Below are 23430 nucleotides of genomic sequence, written 5' to 3'. Positions count from 1 at the left end.
TAAAAATTGATTTTAAACAGCGGTTGACATGCTTCGAAGTACAGTAATGGAATATTTAGACATTTCTTGTCACGAATTGCGCCATGCTCGTCACCCATATTTACCCTTTCGGATAGTGTCTTGAACGCACGAACAAAACGCCGCTATTTGGATATAACAATGGATTATTTGGGACCAAACCAACATTTGTTATTGAAGTAGAAGTCCTGGGAGTGCATTCTGACGAAGACAGCAAAGGTAATAACATTTTTCTTATAGTAAATCTGACTTTGGTGAGTGCTAAACTTGCTGGGTGTCTAAATAGCTAGCCCTGTGATGCCGGGCTATCTACTGAGAATATTGCAAAATGTGCTTTCACCGAAAAGCTATTTTAAAATTGGACATATCGAGTGCATAGAGGAGTTCTGTATCTATAATTCTTAAAATAATTGTTATGCTTTTTGTGAACGTTTATCGTGAGTAATTTAGTAAATTCACCGGCAGTGTTCGGTGGGAATGCTAGTCACATGCTAGTCACATGCTAATGTAAAAAGCTGGTTTTTGATATAAATATGAACTTGATTGAACAAAACATGCATGTATTGTAAAACATAATGTCCTAGGGTTGTCATCTGATGAAGATCATCAAAGGTTAGTGCTACATTTAGCTGTGGTTTGGGTTTATGTGACATTATATGCTAGCTTGAAAAATGGGTGTCTGATTATTTCTGGCTGGGTACTCTGCTGACATAATCTAATGTTTTGCTTTCGTTGTAAAGCCTTTTTGAAATCGGACAGTGTGGTTAGATTAACGAGAGTCTTGTCTTTAAAATTGTGTAAAATAGTCATATGTTTGAAAAATGGACGTTTTTGTATTTTTGAGGTATTTGAATAACGCGCCACGGGATTACACTGGCTGTTGACTAGCCCGTAGAGGTTAAGGATTGGAAGACTGTGGGAGCATTGGTGAGACCAGGCATAACCAGGTATTCGTAGTGGCCCCTAGCAGTGATGAACACAGTCTTCCACTCATCCCCATTTCGGATATGGACCAGGTTGTATGCCCTACGTATGTCCAGTTTAGAGTAGACGGTAGCCTGTCCAACTTGTTCTAGTGTGGCCGGAATCAGAGGAAGAGGGAAGCGATTCTTGATGGTAAGGTCATTGAGGGGGTCGGTAATTTATGCAGGGACGGAGACTACCATCCTTTTTTTCACAAAAAAGAAACTGGATGCAGTCAGAGATGTGGATGGACGAATGAATCCCATGTCGAGGGCCTCTTCTATATAGGTGTCCATAGCCTCATTCTCTGAGATGGACAAGGGTTAGATCCGACCTTAGGGGGCGATGCCCCAGGAAGGAGGTCGATCGCGCAGTCCTCCGGGCGATGAGTGGGCAGAATGGATGCCTTTTTCTTGCTGAAGACAATATGGAACTGGGTATATATGGGTGGGATGTGGGTTGGAAGGCCAGATTCCGATTCTTCTATAGAGGTGGCTCGACAGGGTAGATTGAAGCCGTTCTTAAAACAGGTGGGAGACCATGACAGCAGTTCCCCTTGTCGCCAGGAGATGGCAGGGTCGTGAAGGCTTAGCCTGGGGTGACCGAGGATGACGGGTTCTTTAGGCGAAGACAACACCATTAACTGAATGACCTCAGAGTGAAGGAGGCCAATCTGAAGGTTGAGAGGTTGTCCGAGAGGTTGTCCGTCCAGCGTATTAATCCTAAAGGGAGGATTAACAGGGATTAGTTTGACTCTTAACTGTTGTGCCAATTGTCCGTCAATGAAATTACCTGCGGCACCAGAGTTCACTAGTCCCTCCACAAACTGAGTGATCCCACTAGCAGAAAGAAGAGCCGGGATACCAAACTGCCTTTTGGTAATATTCAAAAATGTAGAGGTGCCTACCCAGGCGGAAGTAGAGGGGTTGTGGTTATCCCTTCATGGTGGGTGAATCGGACAGCTATTGAGTAGGTGGTTACTCTCTCCAAAATAGAGGCACAGGTTTTCACGTAACCTCTGATGTCTCTCGGCAGGCGTGAGAAGGGCGCGGCCGATTTGCATGGGTTCGGGCCTATTAGACCATGGTGGACGAGAGAGGGGCGTGGAAGACTTGCAGGCAATGGGTGAATGCATAGGTCTGAGGTCTACCAGTAGGTTGCTAATGGATATGGACATTCGGATGTATTGGGACTGTAAGGAGTGCTGGTTCACTCCATCCACTGCCGGCAGCCATGGTGCGGAACTCAAGGGCATACTCCGTGGTGAAGCGACGGCCCTGTCGCAGTTCACATAACAGGTCCCCGGTGTGACGACCTGAAGTTGAATGGTCGAACACCACCTTGAAGAGGGCGTGGAAATGGGATTCAGAGGACAGATCAGATCTTTGAGCGGCCCACAATGCTGCGACCCAATCCAGAGCTTTGCCTATGAGTAGGGAGATGACGAAGTCCACCCTGTCTTTGTCACAGGTGAGGTCAGTGGAGTGATGGTCTATGTACAGGTTACATTGCATGAGAAATCCTTGACATTTCCTTGGGGAGCCGTCGTATTTATTAGGCATTTGATATGGAGGGAGATTAACGAGAGGAGGCTGTGGCACCTGATATCGGTGAAGCAGGAATGGACTGGTGAAGGAGGTTGCAGGGTTCATCGATTTGTTTCTCCTGTCGGGTTAGACGTAGCTGTAGCTCCGTTGAATCCATCTGTCGTTTTTGGTGAGATATTCTGTAATGAATATGATGGGAGACAGAGAGCTGGTTTCAAGCGCAGGGCGCAGCCAATGTTTATTTGGACCACAGGAGGAGGCAGGTAGCTGGGTCCAGGGGCAGACAGAAGGTCTACACAGGGGTCCAAAAAGGCAACAGTACAGGCAGGGAGAAGGCTAATGACTAAGTCCGGGAGATCAGGCAAGAGGTTGATTGACGACAGGAAATCCGATAGGCAAAAGTACAAGCAGGGAATAGGCAAAAAGAGTCAGGTAGCCTAGTGGTTAGAGCGTTGGGCCAGTAACTGAAAGTTTGCTAGATCGAATCCCCGAGCTGACAAGGTAAGAATCTGTTGTTCTGCCCCTGAACAAGGTGGTTAACCCACTGTTCCTAGGCCGTCATTGTAAATAAGAATTTGTTCTTAACCTCTTGGCGTTCCCCTAGGATAGGGGGCGCTAAAGCGATTTTTGAAAAAAATTTGTGCCCATTTTAAACGGCCTCCTACTCAAACTCAGAAGCTAGGATATGCATATAATGAATACTTGTGGATAGAAAACACCCTAAAGTTTCTAAAACTGTTTGAATGGTGTCTGTGAGTATAACAGAACTCATATGGCAGTCAAAACCCCAAGACAGATGGAAACAGGAAGTGGAATTCTGAATTGCTAACTCAACTTCATCACATTGCCTATTAACCTCTTGGCGTTCCCCTAGGATAGGGGGCGCTAAAGCGATTTTTGAAAAAAATTCGTGCCCATTTTAAACGGCCTCCTACTCAAACTCAGAAGCTAGGATATGCATATAATTAATACTTGTGGATAGAAAACACCCTAAAGTTTCTAAAACTGTTTGAATGGTGTCTGTGAGTATATATATAATTTTTTTTTAATTTTTAACCTGTTGGGGCTAGGGGGCAGTATTTGCACGGCTGGATAAAAAAATGTACCCGATTTAATCTGGTTACTAATCCTACCCAGTAACTAGAATATGCATATACTTATTATATATGGATAGAAAACACCCTAAAGTTTCTAAAACTGTTTGAATGGTGTCTGTGAGTATAACAGAACTCATTTGGCAGGCAAAACCCTGAGACATTTTCTGACGGGAAGTGGATACCTGATGTGTTGTATTACCTTTAAACCTATGCCATTGAAAAACACAGGGGCTGAGGAATATTTTGGCACTTCCTATTGCTTCCACTAGATGTCACCAGCCTTTACAAAGTGTTTTGAGTCTTCTGGAGGGAGATCTGACCGAACAAGAGCCATGGAACGATGATGGCCCATTAGACACCTGGCTCACGCGAGTTCATGTTGGGTACCCTCGTTCCAATACGTTATAAAAGAGGATGCATTCGTCCACCTTGAATATTATTCATGTTCTGGTTAAAAAAGGCCCTAATGATTTATGCTATACAACGTTTGACATGTTTGAACGAACGGAAATATATTTTTTCCCCTCGTTCATGACGAGAAGTCCGGCTGGCTTACATCATGTGCTAACGAGACGGAGATTTTTGGACATAAATGATGAGCTTTTTTGAACAAAACTACATTCGTTATGGACCTGTGATACCTGGAAGTGACATCTGATGAAGAGAATCAAAGGTAATGGATTATTTACATAGTATTTTCGATTTTAGATCTCCCCAACATGACGTCTAGTCTGTATCGCAACGCGTATTTTTCTGGGCGCAGTGCTCAGATTATTGCAAAGTGTGATTTCCCAGTAAGGTTATTTTTAAATCTGGCAAGTTGATTGCGTTCAAGAGATGTAAATCTATAATTCTTTAAATGACAATATAATATTTTACCAATGTTTTCTAATTTTAATTATTTAATTTGTGGTGCTGACTTGACTGCCGGTTATTGGAGGGAAACGATTTCCTCAACATCAATGCCATAGTAAAACGCTGTTTTTGGATATAAATATGAACTTGATAGAACTAAAAATGCATGCATTGTCTAACATAATGTCCTAGGAGTGTCATCTGATGGAGATTGTAAAAGGTTAGTGCATCATTTTAGCTGGTTTTATGGTTTTGGTGACCCTGTCTTTGAATTGACAAAACATTACACACAACTCTTGTAAATGTACTGTCCTAACATACTCTAAATTTATGCTTTCGCCGTAAAACCTTTTTGAAATCGTAAAACGTGGTTAGATTAAGGAGATGTTTATCTTTCAAAGGGTGTAAAATAGTTGTATGTTTGAAAAATTTGAATTTTGACATTTATTTGGATTCAAATTTGCCGCTCTTGAAATGCACCTGTAGTTGATGGAGTGCACCACGGGTGGGACGCTTGCGTCCCACCTAGCCCATAGAGGTTAAGTTTTTATATATAAATATGAACTTTATCGAACAAAAGAATGCATGTATTGTGTAACATGATGTCCTAGGTGTGTCATCTGATGAAGATTGTCAAAGGTTAGTGCTGCATTTAGCTGTTTTTTGGTTATTTGTGATGCATGTGGTTGGTTGGAAAATGGCTATGTGGCTACTTTTACGATATACTCCTCTAACATAATCTAATGTTTTGCTTTTGCTGTAAAGCCTTTTTGAAATCTGACAACGTGGTTCGATTCAGGAGAGGTGTATCTATAAAACGATATAATAAAAAAAAAAAAATAGCGATATGATTTTTCGCTGGATGTCCGTCCCGCATACGGGATGGAGGCCGCACAGGGGTTAACTGACTTGCCTGGTTAAATTAAATTACAACATCTTAAAAAGGCATCACCAGCGAGGATGGCCAAAACTACGGTACACAGGAGGACTAATACGGGAAAAAAACAGAGCTCTGAATAGAAATGTGTATCAAAACAAACAATACCTCACAATGAAAGGGTGCAAAGAACTGAAGTAAATAGTGTGTGTAAATGACCAACATTCACCCAACTTATTGTGGGAAGCTTGTGGAAGGCTACCCGAAAGATTTGACCCAAGTTACATAATTTAAAGGCAATGTTACCAAATACTAATTGAGTGAATGTAAACTTCTGACCCACTGGGAATGTGATGAAAGAAATAAAAATGAAATAAATCCTTCTCTCTACTATTATTCTGACATTTCACATTCTTAAAATAAAGTGGTGATCCTAACTGATCTAAGACAGGGAATTTTTACTAGGATTAAATGTCAGGAATTGTGAAAAACCTGGTTTAAATGTCTTTGGCTAAGGTATATGTAAACTTCCGACTTCAACTGTATGTATGCATCTATGGACCTATGTATATGTCCATCCTTAAGATGCTGCGTAGGCTACGTACCGACAGGACAAGAGCCCTCTGACACCACCAGCACTTCAGACTGCTGCTTGCAGGCATCCCTGCGTAGATAACATTCGTTCTGGTAGTTCTCATTGTTGGAGCCGCACACGGGGACGTAGTCATTGTTGCACTGCAGAAAGAGAGCAGAGGTAAAGGTTATGGTCAGATCACTACATTATGCATCTCTATGTCAGATAAATCCATCTCCCCTCTCCACATAATACAGTATGAATTATTACATACAAGCCTTATTGAGAGAATATTTTTATTTAAATTTTTTAACAGGACATTGTACAAAAGGCAGCAACATGCTGAATTGTGAGTACAACTTACATTTGAATATTAAAATTGGTATTACTAACTAAATACAATAAATGTTCCTCATCAACTGTTCAGCAGGCAAACCATGGTTGGGATGATGCTGCCATGGAAATGCACAGTCCTGCAGTGGATCAGTTCCAGTTTAGTTGAGGAGTGGGTCTGGTATAGGCTCACAAACGATTGTTGGGGTGGGAGCATATAGTGGTAAGGATCGGATTAAAGAAGTTTCTCAAGATCCTTAAAGGATGCATGCATCTGAGTAGGAGGTGTCGTCTGTACCAATGATGATACAAACTGCTTTTCTTTGGACAGTCTCGATGGTATCGGATTGTCTCTTGATTAGCCCTGCATGCCACACTGGGGCAGCATATTTCACCACTGGTTGGATGTAGGTTAGAAATACTCTTACCAGGTCCTTCTTATGGATGTGGAAGTACTTCAGGCATCGGAGGAGGAACAGACGTTCTCTACCTGTGTCAACTATTTTAGATTTCCTTTGATCTTGATACCTCAACTTTCTAGAGTTCTGTGTTGTTAATAGACTGGTGGGGTAGTACGGGTGGAGCACTTTGCACTTTTTAGGGTGCAGACCATGTGGCTCCCCACCGACCACTTCTAGGTCAACCAGGTCTTCTTTGATGGTGGAAGGTGATCCACAAGCTTCCATTGTTTGACTGCAGTTAGCCTGGCTACACTGTTGATATGTGTCACCTGTGTGAAATGGCTAGCTAGTTAGCAGTGCGCACTAGTAGCGTTTCAATTGGTGATGTCACTCGCTCGAAGACCTTGAAGTAGTTGTTTCCCTTGCTCTGCAAGAGCAGTGGCTTTTGTGGAGCAATAGGTAATGATTCTTCGTGAGAGGCAGTTGTTTGTGTTCAGAGGGTCTCTGTTTTGAGCCCAGGTTGGGGCAAGGAGAGGGACGGTGCCATGACCTGGATCACTCAGTTGTGCTCTGCCCGGTTGCTGCCGAGATTGAGGAGATCAAAGGGGGCGAGAATAACCAGTGTGAAATGGCAAGCTAGATAGTGGTGCATGCTAGTAGCGTTTCAGTCGGTGACGTCACTCGCTCTGAGACCTTGAAGTAGTTGTTAGGTCATCTTGAAGTAGCTGATAGGTAACAATGCTTTGTAGGAGGCAGTTGTTGAAGTAAGGAGATGGACGGAAAAAACATTGTTACATATGCAATAAAAATCAGCAGGCCAAGCAGAGTTCCTTGAGGTAGGCCACAAAATATACTGACACTGTTCGACAGCACACCATGATACCTCACAAACTAGTGTCTATTTGGCTGCATTTAGACAGGCAGCCCAATTCTGATATGTTTCTCACTAATTGGACCAATCAGATCAGCTCTGAAAAATATCTAATGTGAAAAAATCTGATGTGATTGGTCAAAACACCAATTAGTGGAAAAATATCAGAATTTGCTGCCTGTATAAAGGCAGCCTTAGAGAGGAAGTTGTCTATCCATATGGCGAGGGATGGTCGAAGCTGGAGGTCTAACATCCTGTTGATGGCAAGGTTGTGGCAGACACGTTAGAAGGCTTTGCTGAAGTAGGTGGTCAACCATTCTTATCCTGGGACTTGAAGAGCTCGTTGGTTATATCCACCAGTGTGTGGTTCACCGGCCTTGTAGACATCCGTTCTGTTGAGTTAATTTGGGGTAGGATATCGCTAAGTGATAAAGCTCTTAGCTACATTGCTCAGGAGAGAGGTTAATGAGATAGGCCATATTTCACTGATGGAGGGTGACTTGGTTTATGGTAAAGGGCCCACTATCTTCTTTCCATTCATCAGGATGGCCTTCTCGTAGAAACAGGCCAAGAATATCAGCCAGTGGTTCACTCAATTCATATGCAGACTCCTTTATTAGTCTGCCTGGGATTTCATCAGGGCCCTCTGCCTTACAGGTTTTCACCTTGTGCAGCTTTCTGTAGGCTTTCCAGGTTTGGACTGTTGGAGCAGGGCGTGCTGGTAAAACTGGAGCGCAGCAGTACAAGGTTGATAGATGAAGTTCATTGAGAGGCTAGTTAAGGATCATATCCCCTCCACCTTACCTGACACCCTTGACCCACTACAATTTGCATATCGCCCCAATATAGCCACATACAATACAATCGCCATTGCACTGCACACCGCCCTATCCCATCTGGACAAGAGGAATACCTACAGTATGTAAGAATGCTGTTCATTGACTACAACTCAGGTATATGTCCATTAAGTTTAAACAGTGATGAACCTCACAAAAATGTACATGCTGAAATCAACATTAAAAGTGTTGGCAAATGGCATTACCATAGTCTCTAGGCCGTGCCGAGATCAAGGAGATCCTCCACTTGACGGTAGCTCGCTCGGTCTGACCGCAGCGACCATGCAAATAGTAGCCTCGGAATGAAGAATGACTAGTAGTGATATAATGATGCTATGGACATATTGCGGCCTCTAGGTCACACAGAGACACACCGTTTTCGATGGGCTCTTCAGGGGGCAGGTTGGGGTGGATAAGCCACAGAGTAATTCTAGCTGCGTGTGCCGGTTCATGTAGTCTGACACATCCAAGTTTCTCCCTAAGGATAACATGGGTTTACAGTTTATGCTCTAACTCTGGTTCTGTGCAGGCAATTTTCAAAATTATTTTGCCATGTGTTCAAGGTCACCTGTACCTCTACAGATATCAACATGAAAAGATTGAATGGTCCTCTTCATATCCTAAAGGGGAAGTATGAACTTTACCATCAAATAGGGCTGAAATCCAGAAATGTGCAGGCTTAAATCATCACAGCAAGGGAAACAAATGGAATCACCATAGTCTCTAGGCAGTGCCGAGTTCAAGGAGATGCCCCACTTGACCTAGCTCGCTCGGTCTAACCGCAGCGACTGTGCAAAAAAGTAGGCCCAAAATGAAGCCTGACCTAAATTTGAGGTGCTTTTGGGTGACAGCGGCAGAACCGTTAAGGCTAGAAGCATAATTCAACCACAAGAACGTTCCTAGGGTCCTCCCGATCTGTGCAAACCTAAGCTTGACCGTGTGGAATTAACCCTTAAAAGAAAACACACTGTTTTAACTGTTAACAGTTTGCATTGACATCTCTCCCCATAGGAATACATTGCTTGCACCCCTAACTTCAACCTGATGCGTATGTGAGTTATGATTGCCATATCAAACTGTCTTCATTAACAATCCATCAGGCTACTATGAGGATTACCTGTGCTGACTGGAGCAACCAGAAGTAGTTAACCTCTTAGGGCTAGGGGGCAGTATTTACACCGCCGGATAAAAAACGTACCCGATTTAATCTGGTTACTACTCCTACCCAGTAACTAGAATATGCATATACTTATTAGATATGGATAGAAAACACCCTAAAGTTTCTAAAACTGTTTGAATGGTGTCTGTGAGTATAACAGAACTCATATGGTAGGCAATAGCTGAGAGATTCCTTTACAGGAAGTGGCCTGTCTGACCATTTATTGGCTTTCTTTGACATCTCTTTCCAAAACAAAGGATTTCTGCGGTGACGTGACACTTCCCACGGCTCCCATAGGCTCTCAGAGCCCGGGAAAAAACTGAATGTTGTCATTCCAGCCCCAGGCTGAAACACATTATCGCCTTTGTCAAGTGGCCGATCAAGGGACAGTGGGCTTAGGCGCGTGCACTGGTCGCCCCCGTCTTTCTTTTTTTTCCTCTATTTACCAAAACGGAGATTCCCGGTCGGAATATTATCGCTTTTTTACGAGATAAATTGCATAAAAATTGATTTTAACCTGTTAGGGCTAGGGGGCAGTATTGACACGGCTGGATAAAAAACGTACCCGATTTAATCTGGTTACTACTCCTGCCCAGTAACTAGAATATGCATATAATTATTGGCTTTTTATTGGCTTTATAATTAAGATTTCAAGCAGGAAGTGGCCTGTCTGAGAAGTAGTGTTTCATCTTGGCTCTTTTTATTGAAGACTCAGGATCTGTGCAATAACGTGACACTTCCTACGGCTTCCATAGGGTCTCAGAGCCCGGGAAAAAGTTGAACGATATTGAGGCAGGCTCTGGCTGAAACACTTTATCGCTTTTGGCAAGTGGCCAATCAGAGTACTATGGGCTTAGGCGCGTGCCCGCTTCGACCGAATGCTTTCTTTTCCTTTGTCCGTTTATCTAAACGCAGATTCCCGGTCGGAATATTATCGCTTTTTTATGAGAAAAATGGCATAAAAATTGATTTTAAACAGCGGTTGACATGCTTCGAAGTAGGGTAATCGAATATTTAGAATTCTTTTGTCACGAATTGCGCCATGCTCGCCACCCTTATTTACCCTTTAGGATAGTGTCTAGAACGCACGAACAAAACGCCGCTGTTTGGATATAACAATGGATTATTTTGGACCAAACCAACATTTGTTATTGAAGTAGAAGTCCTGGGAGTGCATTCTGTTGAAGACAACAAAGGTAATAACATTTTTCTTATAGTAAATCTGACTTTGATGAGTGCTAAACTTGCTGGGTGTCTAAATAGCTAGCCCTGTGATGCTGGGCTATCTACTGAGAATATTGCAAAATGTGCTTTCACCGAAAAGCTATTTTAAAATCGGACATATCGAGTGCATAGAGGAGTTCTGTATCTATAATTCTTAAAATAATTGTTATGCTTTTTGTGAACGTTTATCGTGAGTAATTTAGTAAATTCACCGGCAGTGTTTGGTGGGAATGCTAGTCACATGCTAATGTGAAAAGCTGGTTTTTGATATAAATATGAACTTGATTGAACAAAACATGCATGTATTGTATAACATAATGTCCTAGGGTTGTCATCTAATGAAGATCATCAAAGGTTAGTGCTACATTTAGCTGTGGTTTGGGTTTATGTGCCATTATATGCTAGCTTGAAAAATGAGTGTCTGATTATTTCTGGCTGGGTACTCTGCTGACATAATCTAATGTTTTGCTTTCGTTGTAAAGCCTTTTTGAAATCGGACAGTGTGGTTAGATTAACGAGAGTCTTATCTTTAACCTCTATGGGCTAGGCGGGACGAATTCGTCCCACCTACGTAACAGCCACTTGCAGCCTGTGGCGCGATTTTCAAAACCTTAAAAATCCTATTACTTCAATTTCTCAAACATATGACTATTTTACAGCTATTTAAAGACAAGACTCTCGTTAATCTAACCACACTGTCCGATTTCAAAAAGGCTTTACAACGAAAGCAAAACATTAGATTATGTCAGCAGAGTACCAAGCCAGAAATAATCAGACACCCATTTTTTAAGCTAGCATATAATGTCACAAAAACCCAGAAGACAGCTAAATGCAGCACTCACCTTTGATGATCTTCATCACATGACAACCCTAGGACATTGTTATACAATACATGCATGTTTTGTTCAATCAAGTTCATATTTATATCAAAAACCAGCTTTTTACATTAGCATGTGACGTTCAGAACTAGCATACCCCCCGCAAACTTCCGGGGAATTCGCTAACATTTTACTAAATTACTCACGATAAACGTTCACAAAAAGCATAACAATTATTTTAAGAATTATAGATACAGAACTCCTCTATGCACTCGATATGTCCGATTTTAAAATAGCTTTTTGGTGAAAGCACATTTTGCAATATTCTAAGTACATAGCCCAGGCATCACGGGCTAGCTATTTAGACACCCGGCAAGTTTAGCACTCACCAATATCAGCTTTACTATTATAAAAGTTTGATTACCTTTTGTTGTCTTCGTCAGAATGCACTCCCAGGACTGCTACTTCAATAACAAATGTTGGTTTGGTCCAAAATAATCCATCGTTATATCCGAATAGCGGCGTTTTGTTCGTGCGTCCCAGACACTATCTGAAATGGTAAATCAGGTTCGTGCGCATGGCGCAATTCGTGACAATTTTTTTTTAAATTTTCCATTACCCTACTTCGAAGCATGTCAACCGCTGTTTAAAATCCATTTTTATGCCATTTTTCTCGTAGAAAAGCGATAATATTCCGACCGGGAATGTCCATTTAGCTAAACTGAGGAAAGTAAACAAAGCTTTCGGTCGACGCGGGCACGCGCCTGAGTCTCACAGTACTGTAACCAGCCACTACCCAAACGCGCTACTTTGTTTCAGCCAGAGCCTGCAAAGCCACGATTCAGCTTTTTGCCGCCTTCTGAGACCCTATGGCAGCCGTAGGAAGTGTCACGGGACAGCTAAGATCCTCACTCTTCAATAAACAGAGACAAGAAGAACGACACCTTGTCAGACAGGCCACTTCCTGCCTGAAACCTTGTCAGGTTTTTGCCTGCCAAATGAGTTCTGTTATACTCACAGACACCATTCAAACAGTTTTAGAAACTTTAGGGTGTTTTCTATCCATGTGTAATAAGTATATGCATATTCTAGTTACTGGGTAGGAGTGGTAACCAGATTAAATCGGGTACGTTTTTTATCCAGCCGTGTCAATACTGCCCCCTTTTCTATCCATGTGTAATAAGTATATGCATATTCTAGTTACTGGGTAGGAGTGGTAACCAGATTAAATCGGGTACGTTTTTTATCCAGCCGTGTCAATACTGCCCCCTATCCTAAACAGGTTAAAATTGTGTAAAATAGTCATATTTTTCATAAATTGAAGTAATATCATATCTAAGGTATTTGAATAACGCGCCACAGGATTCCACTGGCTGTTACGTAGGTGGGACGATTTCGTCCCGCCGGCCCTAGCGAAGTTGATAAAAATTAACTCATATCTCAGTCTCATTCTGAACGTCGTAATGTCCTATAAATCTGCACGAACCCTAGTCTCTATGATGAATCAGCAATACACAAATTGGCTTAATTATTTATTTACTAACTTTCTAATTACACAGAATTACATAAACAGACAAACAGGATAGAATACACATTGATTACTACATAATGCAATGAAAAGTTCCTAGTGGACTAACCTGATATCCTGTTAGGGCTAGGGGGCAGCATTGACACGGCTGGATAAAAAACATACCCGATTTAATCTGGTTACCACTCCTACTCAGAAACTAGAATATGCATATACTTATTACATATGGATAGAAAACACCCTACATTTTCTAAAACTGTTTGAATGGTGTCTGTGAGTATAACAGAACTCAAATGGCAGGTCAAAACCTGAGAGATTCCTTTACAGGAAGTGGCCTGTCTGACCATTTGTTGAACTTCTTTTCCATCTCTATCATTTACTAAGGATCTCTGCTCTAACGTGACACTTCCCACGTCTTCCATAGGCTCTCAGAGCCCGGGAAAAAACAGAATGTCGTCATTCCAGCCCCAGGCTGAAACACATTATCGCCTTTCTCAAGTGGCCCATCAAGAGACACTAGCTTATGCGCATGACCCCGACCGCCCCCGCCTTTGGGATTTTTTCCTCTGTTTGCCGAAAAGGAGATTCCCTGTCGGAATATTATCGCTTTTCTACGAGAAAAATGACGTAAAAATTGATTTTAAACAGCGGTTGACATGCTTCGACGTACGGTAATGGAATACTTTGAATTTTATTGTCAGGAATTGCGCCAAGCGCGTGACACTTCTTTACTATTTCGGATAGTGTCTGGAACGCACGAACAAAACGCCGCTATTCGGATATAACGATGGATTATTTTGGACCAAACCAACATTTGTTATTGAAGTAGCTGTCCTGGGTGTGTATTCTGACGAAGACAACAAAAGGTAATGACATTTTTATAATAGTAAATATGATTATGGTGAGTGCTAAACTTGCCGGGTGTCTAAATAGCGAGCCCGTGATGCCTGGGCTATGTACTTAGAATATTGCAAAATTTGCTTTCACCAAAAAGCTATTTTAAAATCGGACATATCGAGTGCATAGAGGAGGTCTGTATCTATAATTCTTAAAATAATTGTTATGCTTTTTGTGAACGTTTATCGTGAGTAATTTAGTAAAATGTTAGCGAATTCCCGGGAAGTTTGCGGGGGGTATGCTAGTTCTGAACGTCACATGCTAATGTAAAAATCTGGTTTTTGATATAAATATGAACTTGATTGAACAAAACATGCATGTATTGTATAACATAATGTCCTAGGGTTGTCATCTGATGAAGATCATCAAAGGTGAGTGCTGCATTTAGCTGTCTTCTGGGTTTTGGTGACATTATATGCTGGCTTGAAAAATGGGTGTCTGATTATTTCTGGCTTGGTACTCTGCTGACATAATCTAATGTTTTGCTTTCGTTGTAAAGCCTTTTTGAAATCGGACAGTGTGGTTAGATTAACGAGAGTCTTATCTTTAAATGGCTGTAAAATAGTCATATGTTTGAGAAATTGAAGTAATAGGATTTTTAAGGTTTTGAAAATCGCGCCACAGGATAGCCGTGGCTGTTACGTAGGTGGGACGAATTCGTCCCTCCTAGCCTAGAGAGGATATGATGGCTTGTTACACAAAATGGTGGATTCAAAAGAGAGGGAAAGGGAGAGACAAAGGAATTCCACTGTACATACAGCTGATAACTATGCTCATGGAAATGTGAATACTTGGTACATGTATGGCTGCTCATTTGAAATATTTGTAATGTACATATTTACGTGTGTATTTCTTTGTTGTCCCTCTGTTGAAAACACTCGATTAATCTACGGAGAGTAATTTGACAGAAAGTCTCTGGTTGTGTAAGTCTCTGGTTGTCCACCAGAGGTCACCATGTCCTTTGTAGTTGTAGTAGGTTGGTCTCGGAGTGTCTGTTAGATGGATCTTCTAGACGTACCAATGTTCGTTCGATAGGGAAATGTTCTTCTTTTCTCATCTTCGGTCAAGTTTCCTAGACTATTTTACATATACAGCTGCAGACTGTGAATGTGTAGTCGTTATCTTCTTCACTCGTTGAGAGTTCCTGACCATTTGTGACGTATTCAGCTTGCACCGCATGTATATTCTGGTCTAATGTAGAGCTAGAACCATTTTACACGCCCGTAACAAACCGGCAATGCACTGGTCTCTAGAGGTTTCAATTCCTACCATTTCAACGTGCATCCATGCTCCACGTTTTTATGGTCTCGTAGATTCTAACCATTTGTGACGTCAGGTTCAACACCGTCTGCCTACTTGGTCTGATATGATAATTCTTCACAAGGGGTTTTATGCACTCTGGCAAAAGGGGCGTTCTATGACGCCAACATAATGTCAATGATGACGTGGGCGTGGTCACTGACTGGTTAAGACTTTATATGAAAAACAATTCTCTCATTTAGAAGTCCATGTCACTAGCTGGCTACCACACGGTTACTCAACCCTGCACCTTAGAGGCTGCTGCCCTATGTACATCACAAATAGTTCATATTTAAACATTTAAGTTCCACAACATTTAGATGTGAATCTGATAACTGGGACATATACATTAGTAGAGGTACAGTTATTTAGTTATACCGTCCTTCATGATATCACAAAACAGCAACTTTTGGACATGATTATTCTTTAAATACCCACAAACCATTCCCAATGTTTGGATTACAGAAATATTGTTTCATTATCCAGCCTTTTGATGTTCTCCTTGTAATAAAAGGTTTCTTCCACCTCAATCCTGCAGAGCCCAAAGGCAGAGTTTCTACAAGGTATTTACGACCGTCATAAAATGGCCAACTTCACCCCTCTCCCCCTCTGCGGGAGAGAGAGAGGATGTTGTAGAGCGTACTCACTGTAACCTGATCCTTCGTATCCTCACAGGAGAGTCATAACAACGGATAACCAGGCCAGCACAGTACAGCTTTACTCAGCTTGGAAGGATATAACTTTCTTTCTCTAACAAAGCTTGATTTGCATAGTACAATAGTAACTTTGATTAACTAAAGTATTGTGGATTAAAGCAGTTTTATAGCTTTATAGTTTGATAATGGACTTAAGGAGAGTGTAATACCTTCAAACAATATTCCAACTTTCTAGCTACTTCTGTCAGACACTTTTACAGAGAGTGTTTGCTTCAAATCTAACATTGGGCACACTAGTAGTTAAGTGAGGCACTTAACTTATGTAGCCCTTGTAGGCAGGCATGTGTGACCACAATTTAGAAAAGTCCCTTTCAATGAACTCTATTGAGCCTTGAATAATGGCTGAGTGGCTGGCATTGCAGGTGGCAATAATTCTCCCTGGCTTTCAGTGTGTGTGTGTGTGCACAAACAAACATGTGCAGATACAGTGCATTCGGAAAGTATTCAGACCCCTTGACATTTTCCACATTTGGTTATGTTACAACCTCATTCTAAAATGGATTAACAAAGATAAATCCTCATCAATCTAGACACAATACCCCATAATGACAAAGCAAAAACAGGTTTTTGAAATTTTAGAAATAACCACGCCCTCAACGTCAACAAAATGAAGGAGCTGATCGTGGACTTCAGGAGACAGCAGAGAGAGCATGCCCCCATCCACATCGACGGGACCGCAGTGGAGAAGGAAAAAGCTTTCAAGTTCCTCTGCCTACACATCACTGACAATCTGAAATGGTCCACCCACACAGACAGTTTGGTGAAAAAGGAGCAACAGCGCCTCTTCAACCTTAGGAGGCTGAAGAAATGTGTCTTGACCCTCACAAACCTTTACAGATGCACCATTGAGAGCATCCTGTCGAGCTGAATCACCGTCTGGTAAAGGCAACTGCACTGCCCGCAACCGCAGGACTCTCCAGAGGGTGGTGCGGTCTACCCAACGCATCACTGGGGGCACACTGCCTGCCCTCCAGGACACCTACAGCACCCGATGTTACAGGAAGGCCAAAAAAATATTAACCACCCGAGCCACGGCCTGTTCACCCCGCTATCATCCAGAAGGTGAGGTCAGTACAGGTGCATCAAAGCTGGGACAGAGAGGCTGAAAAACAGCTTCTATCTCAAGGCCAGCAGGCTGCTAAATAGTCATCAATAGCCGGCCTCCACCCAGTAACCTGCCCTGAACTTAGTCCCTGTCACTAGCCGGCTACCACCCGGTTACTCAACCCTGCACCTTAGAGGCTGCTGCCCTATGCACATAGACATGGAATCACTGGCCACTTTAATAACGGAACACTGGTAACTTTAATAATGTTTACATACTGTTTTACTCATTTCATATATATATACTGTATTCTACTGTATTCTAGTCAATGCCACTCCGACATTGCTCATCCTAATATTTATATATTTCTTAATTCCATTATTTACTTTGAGATTTGTGTATATTGTTGTGAATTGTTAGATACTACTGCACTGGAGCTATGAATACAAACATTTCGTTACACCTGAATAAATATCTGCTAAATATGTGTATGTGACCAATACAATTTGATTTGATTGATTTCCTGTTACTTTTCTGTTTTGCGGGTACTATTTAATGAAGCTGCCAGTTGAAGACTTGTGAGGCATCTGTTTCTCAAACTAGACACTCTAATGTACTTGTCCTCTTCCTCAGTTGTGCACCGGGGCCTCCCACTCCTCTTTCTATTCTGGTTAGAGCCAGTTTGCACCGTTCTGTAAAGGGAGTAGTACACAGTGTTGCACGAGATCTTCAGTTTCTTAGCAATTTATCGCATGGAATAGCCTTCATTTCTCAGAACAAGAATAGACTGACAAGTTTAAGAAGAAAGTTCTTTGTTTCTGGCCATTTTGAGCCTGTAATCGAACCCACAAATGCTGATGCTCCAGATACTCAACTAATGTAAAGAAGGCCAGTTTTATTGCTTCTTTAATCAGAACACATTTTTCAGCTGTGCTAACATATTTGCAAAAGGGTTTTCTAATGATCAATTAGCCTTTTAAAATTATAAACTTGGATTAGCTAACGCAACGTGTCATTAGCACATACGCTAAACATTTCTGAAAAAGCAAACCATGAAACAATTTGTCACTGCCACATGTGATATCACAAGGACAACTTGGACCCACCGTTTAGGTCCCCTAATAGATTAACTATAATGTCTGCAGGTGTACAGGATGGCAAACCACACAGTAGGCTGTCATTTCATCTGTTCACACTCCGACAGAACGATGCAAACATACACACATGCTAACACATACAAACACGCACGTGCGCACAAACACATGCACAAACATCTACATCAACAGGACTGCAGTAGAGAGTCAGCAGTTTTAAGTTCCTCAACATCCACATCACTGGGGACTTGACATGGACCAACAACACCATCACTCTTGTCAGAGGGCGCAACAGAGCATATACTTCCTAAGGCGGCTTAAGAAATTCGGCACGCCACCCCGGTTCCTCTCCAAATAATACAGTGAGAGCGGCCTGACTGGTTGCATCACGGCATGGTACAGGAATTTCTCCATCCATGACCGCAAGGCCCTTCAGCGGGTGGTGAAGACGGCCCAGTACATGCCTAGGACAATGCTCCCACACATCCAGGACATCTACTTAAAACGGTGCCTGAGGAAGTCCCGCAGCATCACACACACACACACACACACACACACACACACACACACACACACACACACACACACACACACACACACACACACACACACAGTGGTACAAAACATTAGGAACACCTGATCTTTCCATGACATAGACGGACTAGGTGAATCCATGTGAAAGTTATTATCCCTTATTGATGTCACTTGTTACATCCACTTCAATCAGTGGGGGAGACAGGTTAAAGAAAGATTTTTAAGCCTTGAGACAATTCATACATGGATTGTGTATGTGTGCTATTCAGAGGATGAATGGGCAAGACAAAATATTTAAGTGCCTTTTGAAGGGGGTATGGTATTAGGTGCCAGGCGCACCGGTTTGAGTGTGTCAAGAACTGCAACGCTGCCGGGTTTTTCAGGTTCAACAGTTTCCTGTGTGTATCAAGAATGGTCCACCACCCAAAGGACATCCAGCCAACATGAAACAACTGTGGGAAGCATTGGAGTCAACATGGGCCAGCATCCCTGTGGAATGCTTTCGACACCTTGCAGAGTATCCCGCCAATTTGAGGCTGTTCTGAATATACTTACGCTAACATGTTTATTCTATTCCTCTATACTACTGAGCCATTTACTTTATGTTTGTATTATTTCTTATTGTTGTTGCATTGTCGAAAAAGAACCTGCAAGTAAGCATTTTGTTGGACTGTGTATTCCATGTGTATCCTGTACATACGACTAACAAAACTTGAAACATACCCACACACACATACAGTCTGTCGACTGCCAGGAGCAGCACAAAAATATCCATGCCATCGATTCTGGAGCCTGAAAGCGATGCAGGGCTGCAGAGCGGCAACATTTTTAACTGGCTGAGAGAGTAAGGGAGGGCGGCATAATGCAGGGAGGGAGGAAGAGACAGAGGGATTGGCTCTGGATCAAAGAGAGAGAGAGAGAGGTAGGAATGGAGAAAGAGAGTGAGTGAGCAGGAGTAGAGGAAAGAAGAGAGTTGGAGATAAAGCAAGAGGGAGGGAAAAAAGGAAGATAAAGAGGGAGGGTGAGGAGTAAGGTGGAGAAGGGGATAGAGAAAAGGACAGTTGGAGATAGAAAGCAATGGAGAGGGGCGAAAGGAGGATAGAGACAGAGGAGGGTGAGGAAAAGTGAAGGAGAGAGGAGATGAAAGAAACACAGAGTTGGAGAAAGAGAGGGATACTGGGAAGAAATGAGACAGGAACAAGAAAGAAACGGTGAAAAAAGAGAAGGGATGAAAGAACTCAAGGACAGAGGGAAGAACTCTCCCTCCCTCCCCTTCCTCAAGAGAAAGAAAGGAGGGCCAATTCTACAGAGAGGACCTGGGTGGCTTATACTGTATGTTTTTATCCTCCTCTACCTCTCTCCATCTGGCTCAGTGTTTTTTAACACCAGGAATGTCTTTTGCCAGACATGATGCAACTGAGGGAAAGATGCCTGGCAGGACCCTGCAGGCATCTTGGAGTGTGCCTGTTTCTCTATAAAGCCTCTCTTAGTATGATCTTCTCCCTATCTTTTTCTCCCCTAAGGGAAGTGAAAGGGATTTAAACATCCATTTCTTAGGGAGGTGTGAATTTAGCCCCCCCCCCCCCGTCTCGGAGCACATCTATGCAGGCACAAAGATGGCGTTGAGCCTTGATGTCTCACGGTTCTCAGTTGCCAGTGTGTCTCTCATCCTTTTCGATAATGGAGGATGGTGGACAGGAGGAGGAGCGGAAGAGAGGAGAGAGAGAGAAGGCATGCAGGGGGATAAACAGGCAATGTGGTTAGGAGGAATCAGAGTGACAGACAGAAAAGACATGAATGAGGATGTGGCAGAGAAACATAGGCAAACGTGCTATGGAGGGATATGGAGAAGTGGGGATTGAGTGCAAATGAGAGAGAGAGGGGGGTGAATGAGTGCAAGAGAGGGGGAGGGGGTGAATGAGAAGGAAGGGATGAGAAAGGGACAGACAGAAGCTGAGACAATTTGATCCCCCATTTTTCTCTGCAGACAGTGAGCTAAAGCGATGGGCTAAGGCCATATGGCACAGCCTTTTACGCCCGCACTGGGCCTTTCAAAACAGACCACACCTCCGAACGGAGCTTCAGCCCTCCTCTGTTACGAAACCTGGTGCACAGTGCAGCATTTCAACTACCTAGGAGATAATGGAGTGTGCTATTGTCCATGTGTGCATGTATGTACTGTATGTGTCTTTGCCTATCTACATTAACCAACGACATCCCATCCCATTGCAAGAACTCCGGGCTGCTGGCTGAGCTGTAGTTCCCAAATACATCCACAGGGGCTGCTGTGGCTCTGCCTTGTGAGCAAGCCCCCTCTGCAACCCCAACCTAACCGTACTTCCTCTATATTAGGGCAGAGAAATAAGGAACGGACATGTAGACCTGTTGTAGACCTGTTGTCTACCTGCTTGTGAGACTGGCCTGACACACAAACACAGGGGCTAGGGCACTTTGTACACTATGTAGAAAATGCCTCCTTGCAATTGCAGGTGACATCACACAAAGCAGTTGTACATAGCAGTTGTCTGACAAGGTTTAACAAAAAGGGAGAGAGGGAGAGAGAGGGATGGAGAGGGATGGAGAGGAAGAGAGATGAAAAGGAGGAGAGAGAGAGAGAGCGAGAGTACAATAATCGCTGTCTGTATATGTATGAATAATAAACGGACCAAGAACATTTTAGTGTTTGTAAATTGGAGAGTTAGATGAATCCAACACCTGCACAAACCAAACATGACAGCCCATCAGAATCAATAAATGAATCAGCTACCCATCCAGCTAATCATCCATTGAAATTAGCATTTATCTACCTGCCCATCTACCCAAGAATAAAATAAACAATTAGTCAGTCCATTTCAATTTTGTGGAGTGAAGTGAATAGTCAACAGAAGGCTAGCTTTTCACAGAAGGCTTTGCAGAGCCAGATTACATTCAGAGAAGCAGAATCTGACAGTAGAGAGAGATATAAACATAGTGATGAGGGAATGGAACTGAGGCTCTGTAAAACTGGTTGGTGTGTGTCCCAAATGGCACCCTATTCCCTTCAATGTGAACTACTTTTGACCAGGGCCCATAGGGCTCTGGTCAAAAGTCATGTACTATGTAGGTAGTAGGGTGTCATTTGGGACACACAGGTTGACTTTGTACTATAAGACTGTGTGAGCCTGGGATATACTTTAGTCCAGTAGATAAGCATAAAAATGACCATAATGTCATGGAAGCATGACGTAAAATGTAACTTTGTATTTAAAACACAGCTGTGAAAATCAAGAACACACAATTCCACAACAATTTTTTTCAACATATTTTCATAATAATATTACAGTAATCAGAGTAATTTTGGACAAAGACCTGGTAAACTTGTTGTTTATTAAATGTGTTCCCACATTGTTGTTACAATTGAGTTAACTTGCTCAGTGCATTAAAACAAATTGAATAATCCCAAAGGTGTAAACCTTACCCATCAAGGTGCTACACGCCAGTGAAATTAAGCATGCATAATAAATAAATACTCTTTCAACCTAGACCTGGTTATGTACAGTACATAGAGACTTAACTGGCTTAGCTGAGAATGTCTTTACCTGACATTGGAGATATTAGGGAGAGAGGTAGAGGAAACATATGTGCACAATCATTTGTAAAATAGGATGCAGTTAGTAATAGATTAGATGGGATTGGAGATCCTCCTCACAACAGATATTTGTCTTGCAATTAAACAAATAGAGATATCAATATACAAACAAAATAAATAAAATCCGACATTTCAGTCATTTGAGCAATAGCATAAACCTATGTCATGTCATCAAAATACCATTGACAGACAATAACAATTGCCAGGCCATCACTGTGTTTAGAGAAAGTTATGTGTTACTGTGAGTCACTTTTGTCACATAATGAATTGCCATATTAATGTTTTTCCATTACCATGTGTGAGGGTCTAAAATATAAACCTGTAATATGAAAACCACATCTCTGCATTCAACATCAATGGGCTTCCAAATTGACACCTGCACGAGTGATTTTCCATTGAACCTCACAGATATCCTTTTGTTTCAGAGGTTGTCTACTTGAAGATCTTCTCAGCTTGACCCTATAGAGCACCATGTCAACTAGCACAAGCCACACCATTGGCGATTAACATTGATATTCTAATCAGCTGCTGCCGGACCCATTATAGCTACATTATGGCCAATTACTCAGCATGGTCACAAAAACTCTTTGAAGTCTGGGCCATGGGTTGCCAAGCAGTGGACGGTTGCCCTGTAAAGAATCCATCCGCCCCCTCTGAATGTTATTTCCCCTCTTAATTATAATTTTATTTTTCATTGCTACCATCACTCTCTGTTTACTGTGAGTAATGTTAAAGGTTTAGCTTCCTGTTGTACGACAACGCAACATCACAAACATGTATGCACAGACACACAGAAAATAAAACACACACACACGGAAACAGACACACACTGACAAACTCTAACCTCACGCATTTCCTGTATCCATTAAAGCAAGCTCTCGATTATGAAATACATCCCAAGGCTATGATTCACCCCAATCAATAATAAACATCTCTACAAAACTGTGGCTCTCCTCGGAAGATTGCAACCGTACTGCACGGCACGTTGTGATTCTCATTGAATCACTCCCCCATTTGATCTATACAATGTGCCGTATTCACGGTACACGATTTCCACTCAAAAGACCCCGAGGCATAGTATTTTCTTACGTCTGCTCATACTAATCAAATCGACAT

The 23430-nt window shown here is 42.3% G+C and overlaps 1 protein-coding gene across 1 annotated transcript in view; it reads right to left on the bottom strand.

The window, feature by feature from the left end:
• The window catches only part of LOC106586066 (tomoregulin-2), a 178879-nt gene that overhangs the window by 117537 nt on the left and 37912 nt on the right, over positions 1–23430 (bottom strand). Inside the window, exon 3 of the mRNA XM_014172904.3 lies at positions 5963–6092. Within this exon, the coding sequence (XP_014028379.3) occupies positions 5963–6092 (130 nt within the window). The remainder of the gene's footprint in view (positions 1–5962; positions 6093–23430) is intronic.

Source organism: Salmo salar, chromosome 25 (assembly GCF_965601325.2).
Source record: "Salmo salar chromosome 25, fSalSal1, whole genome shotgun sequence".
Classification (NCBI taxonomy): Eukaryota; Metazoa; Chordata; class Actinopteri; order Salmoniformes; family Salmonidae; genus Salmo; species Salmo salar.
This window is presented reverse-complemented; position numbering and strand designations above follow the sequence as displayed.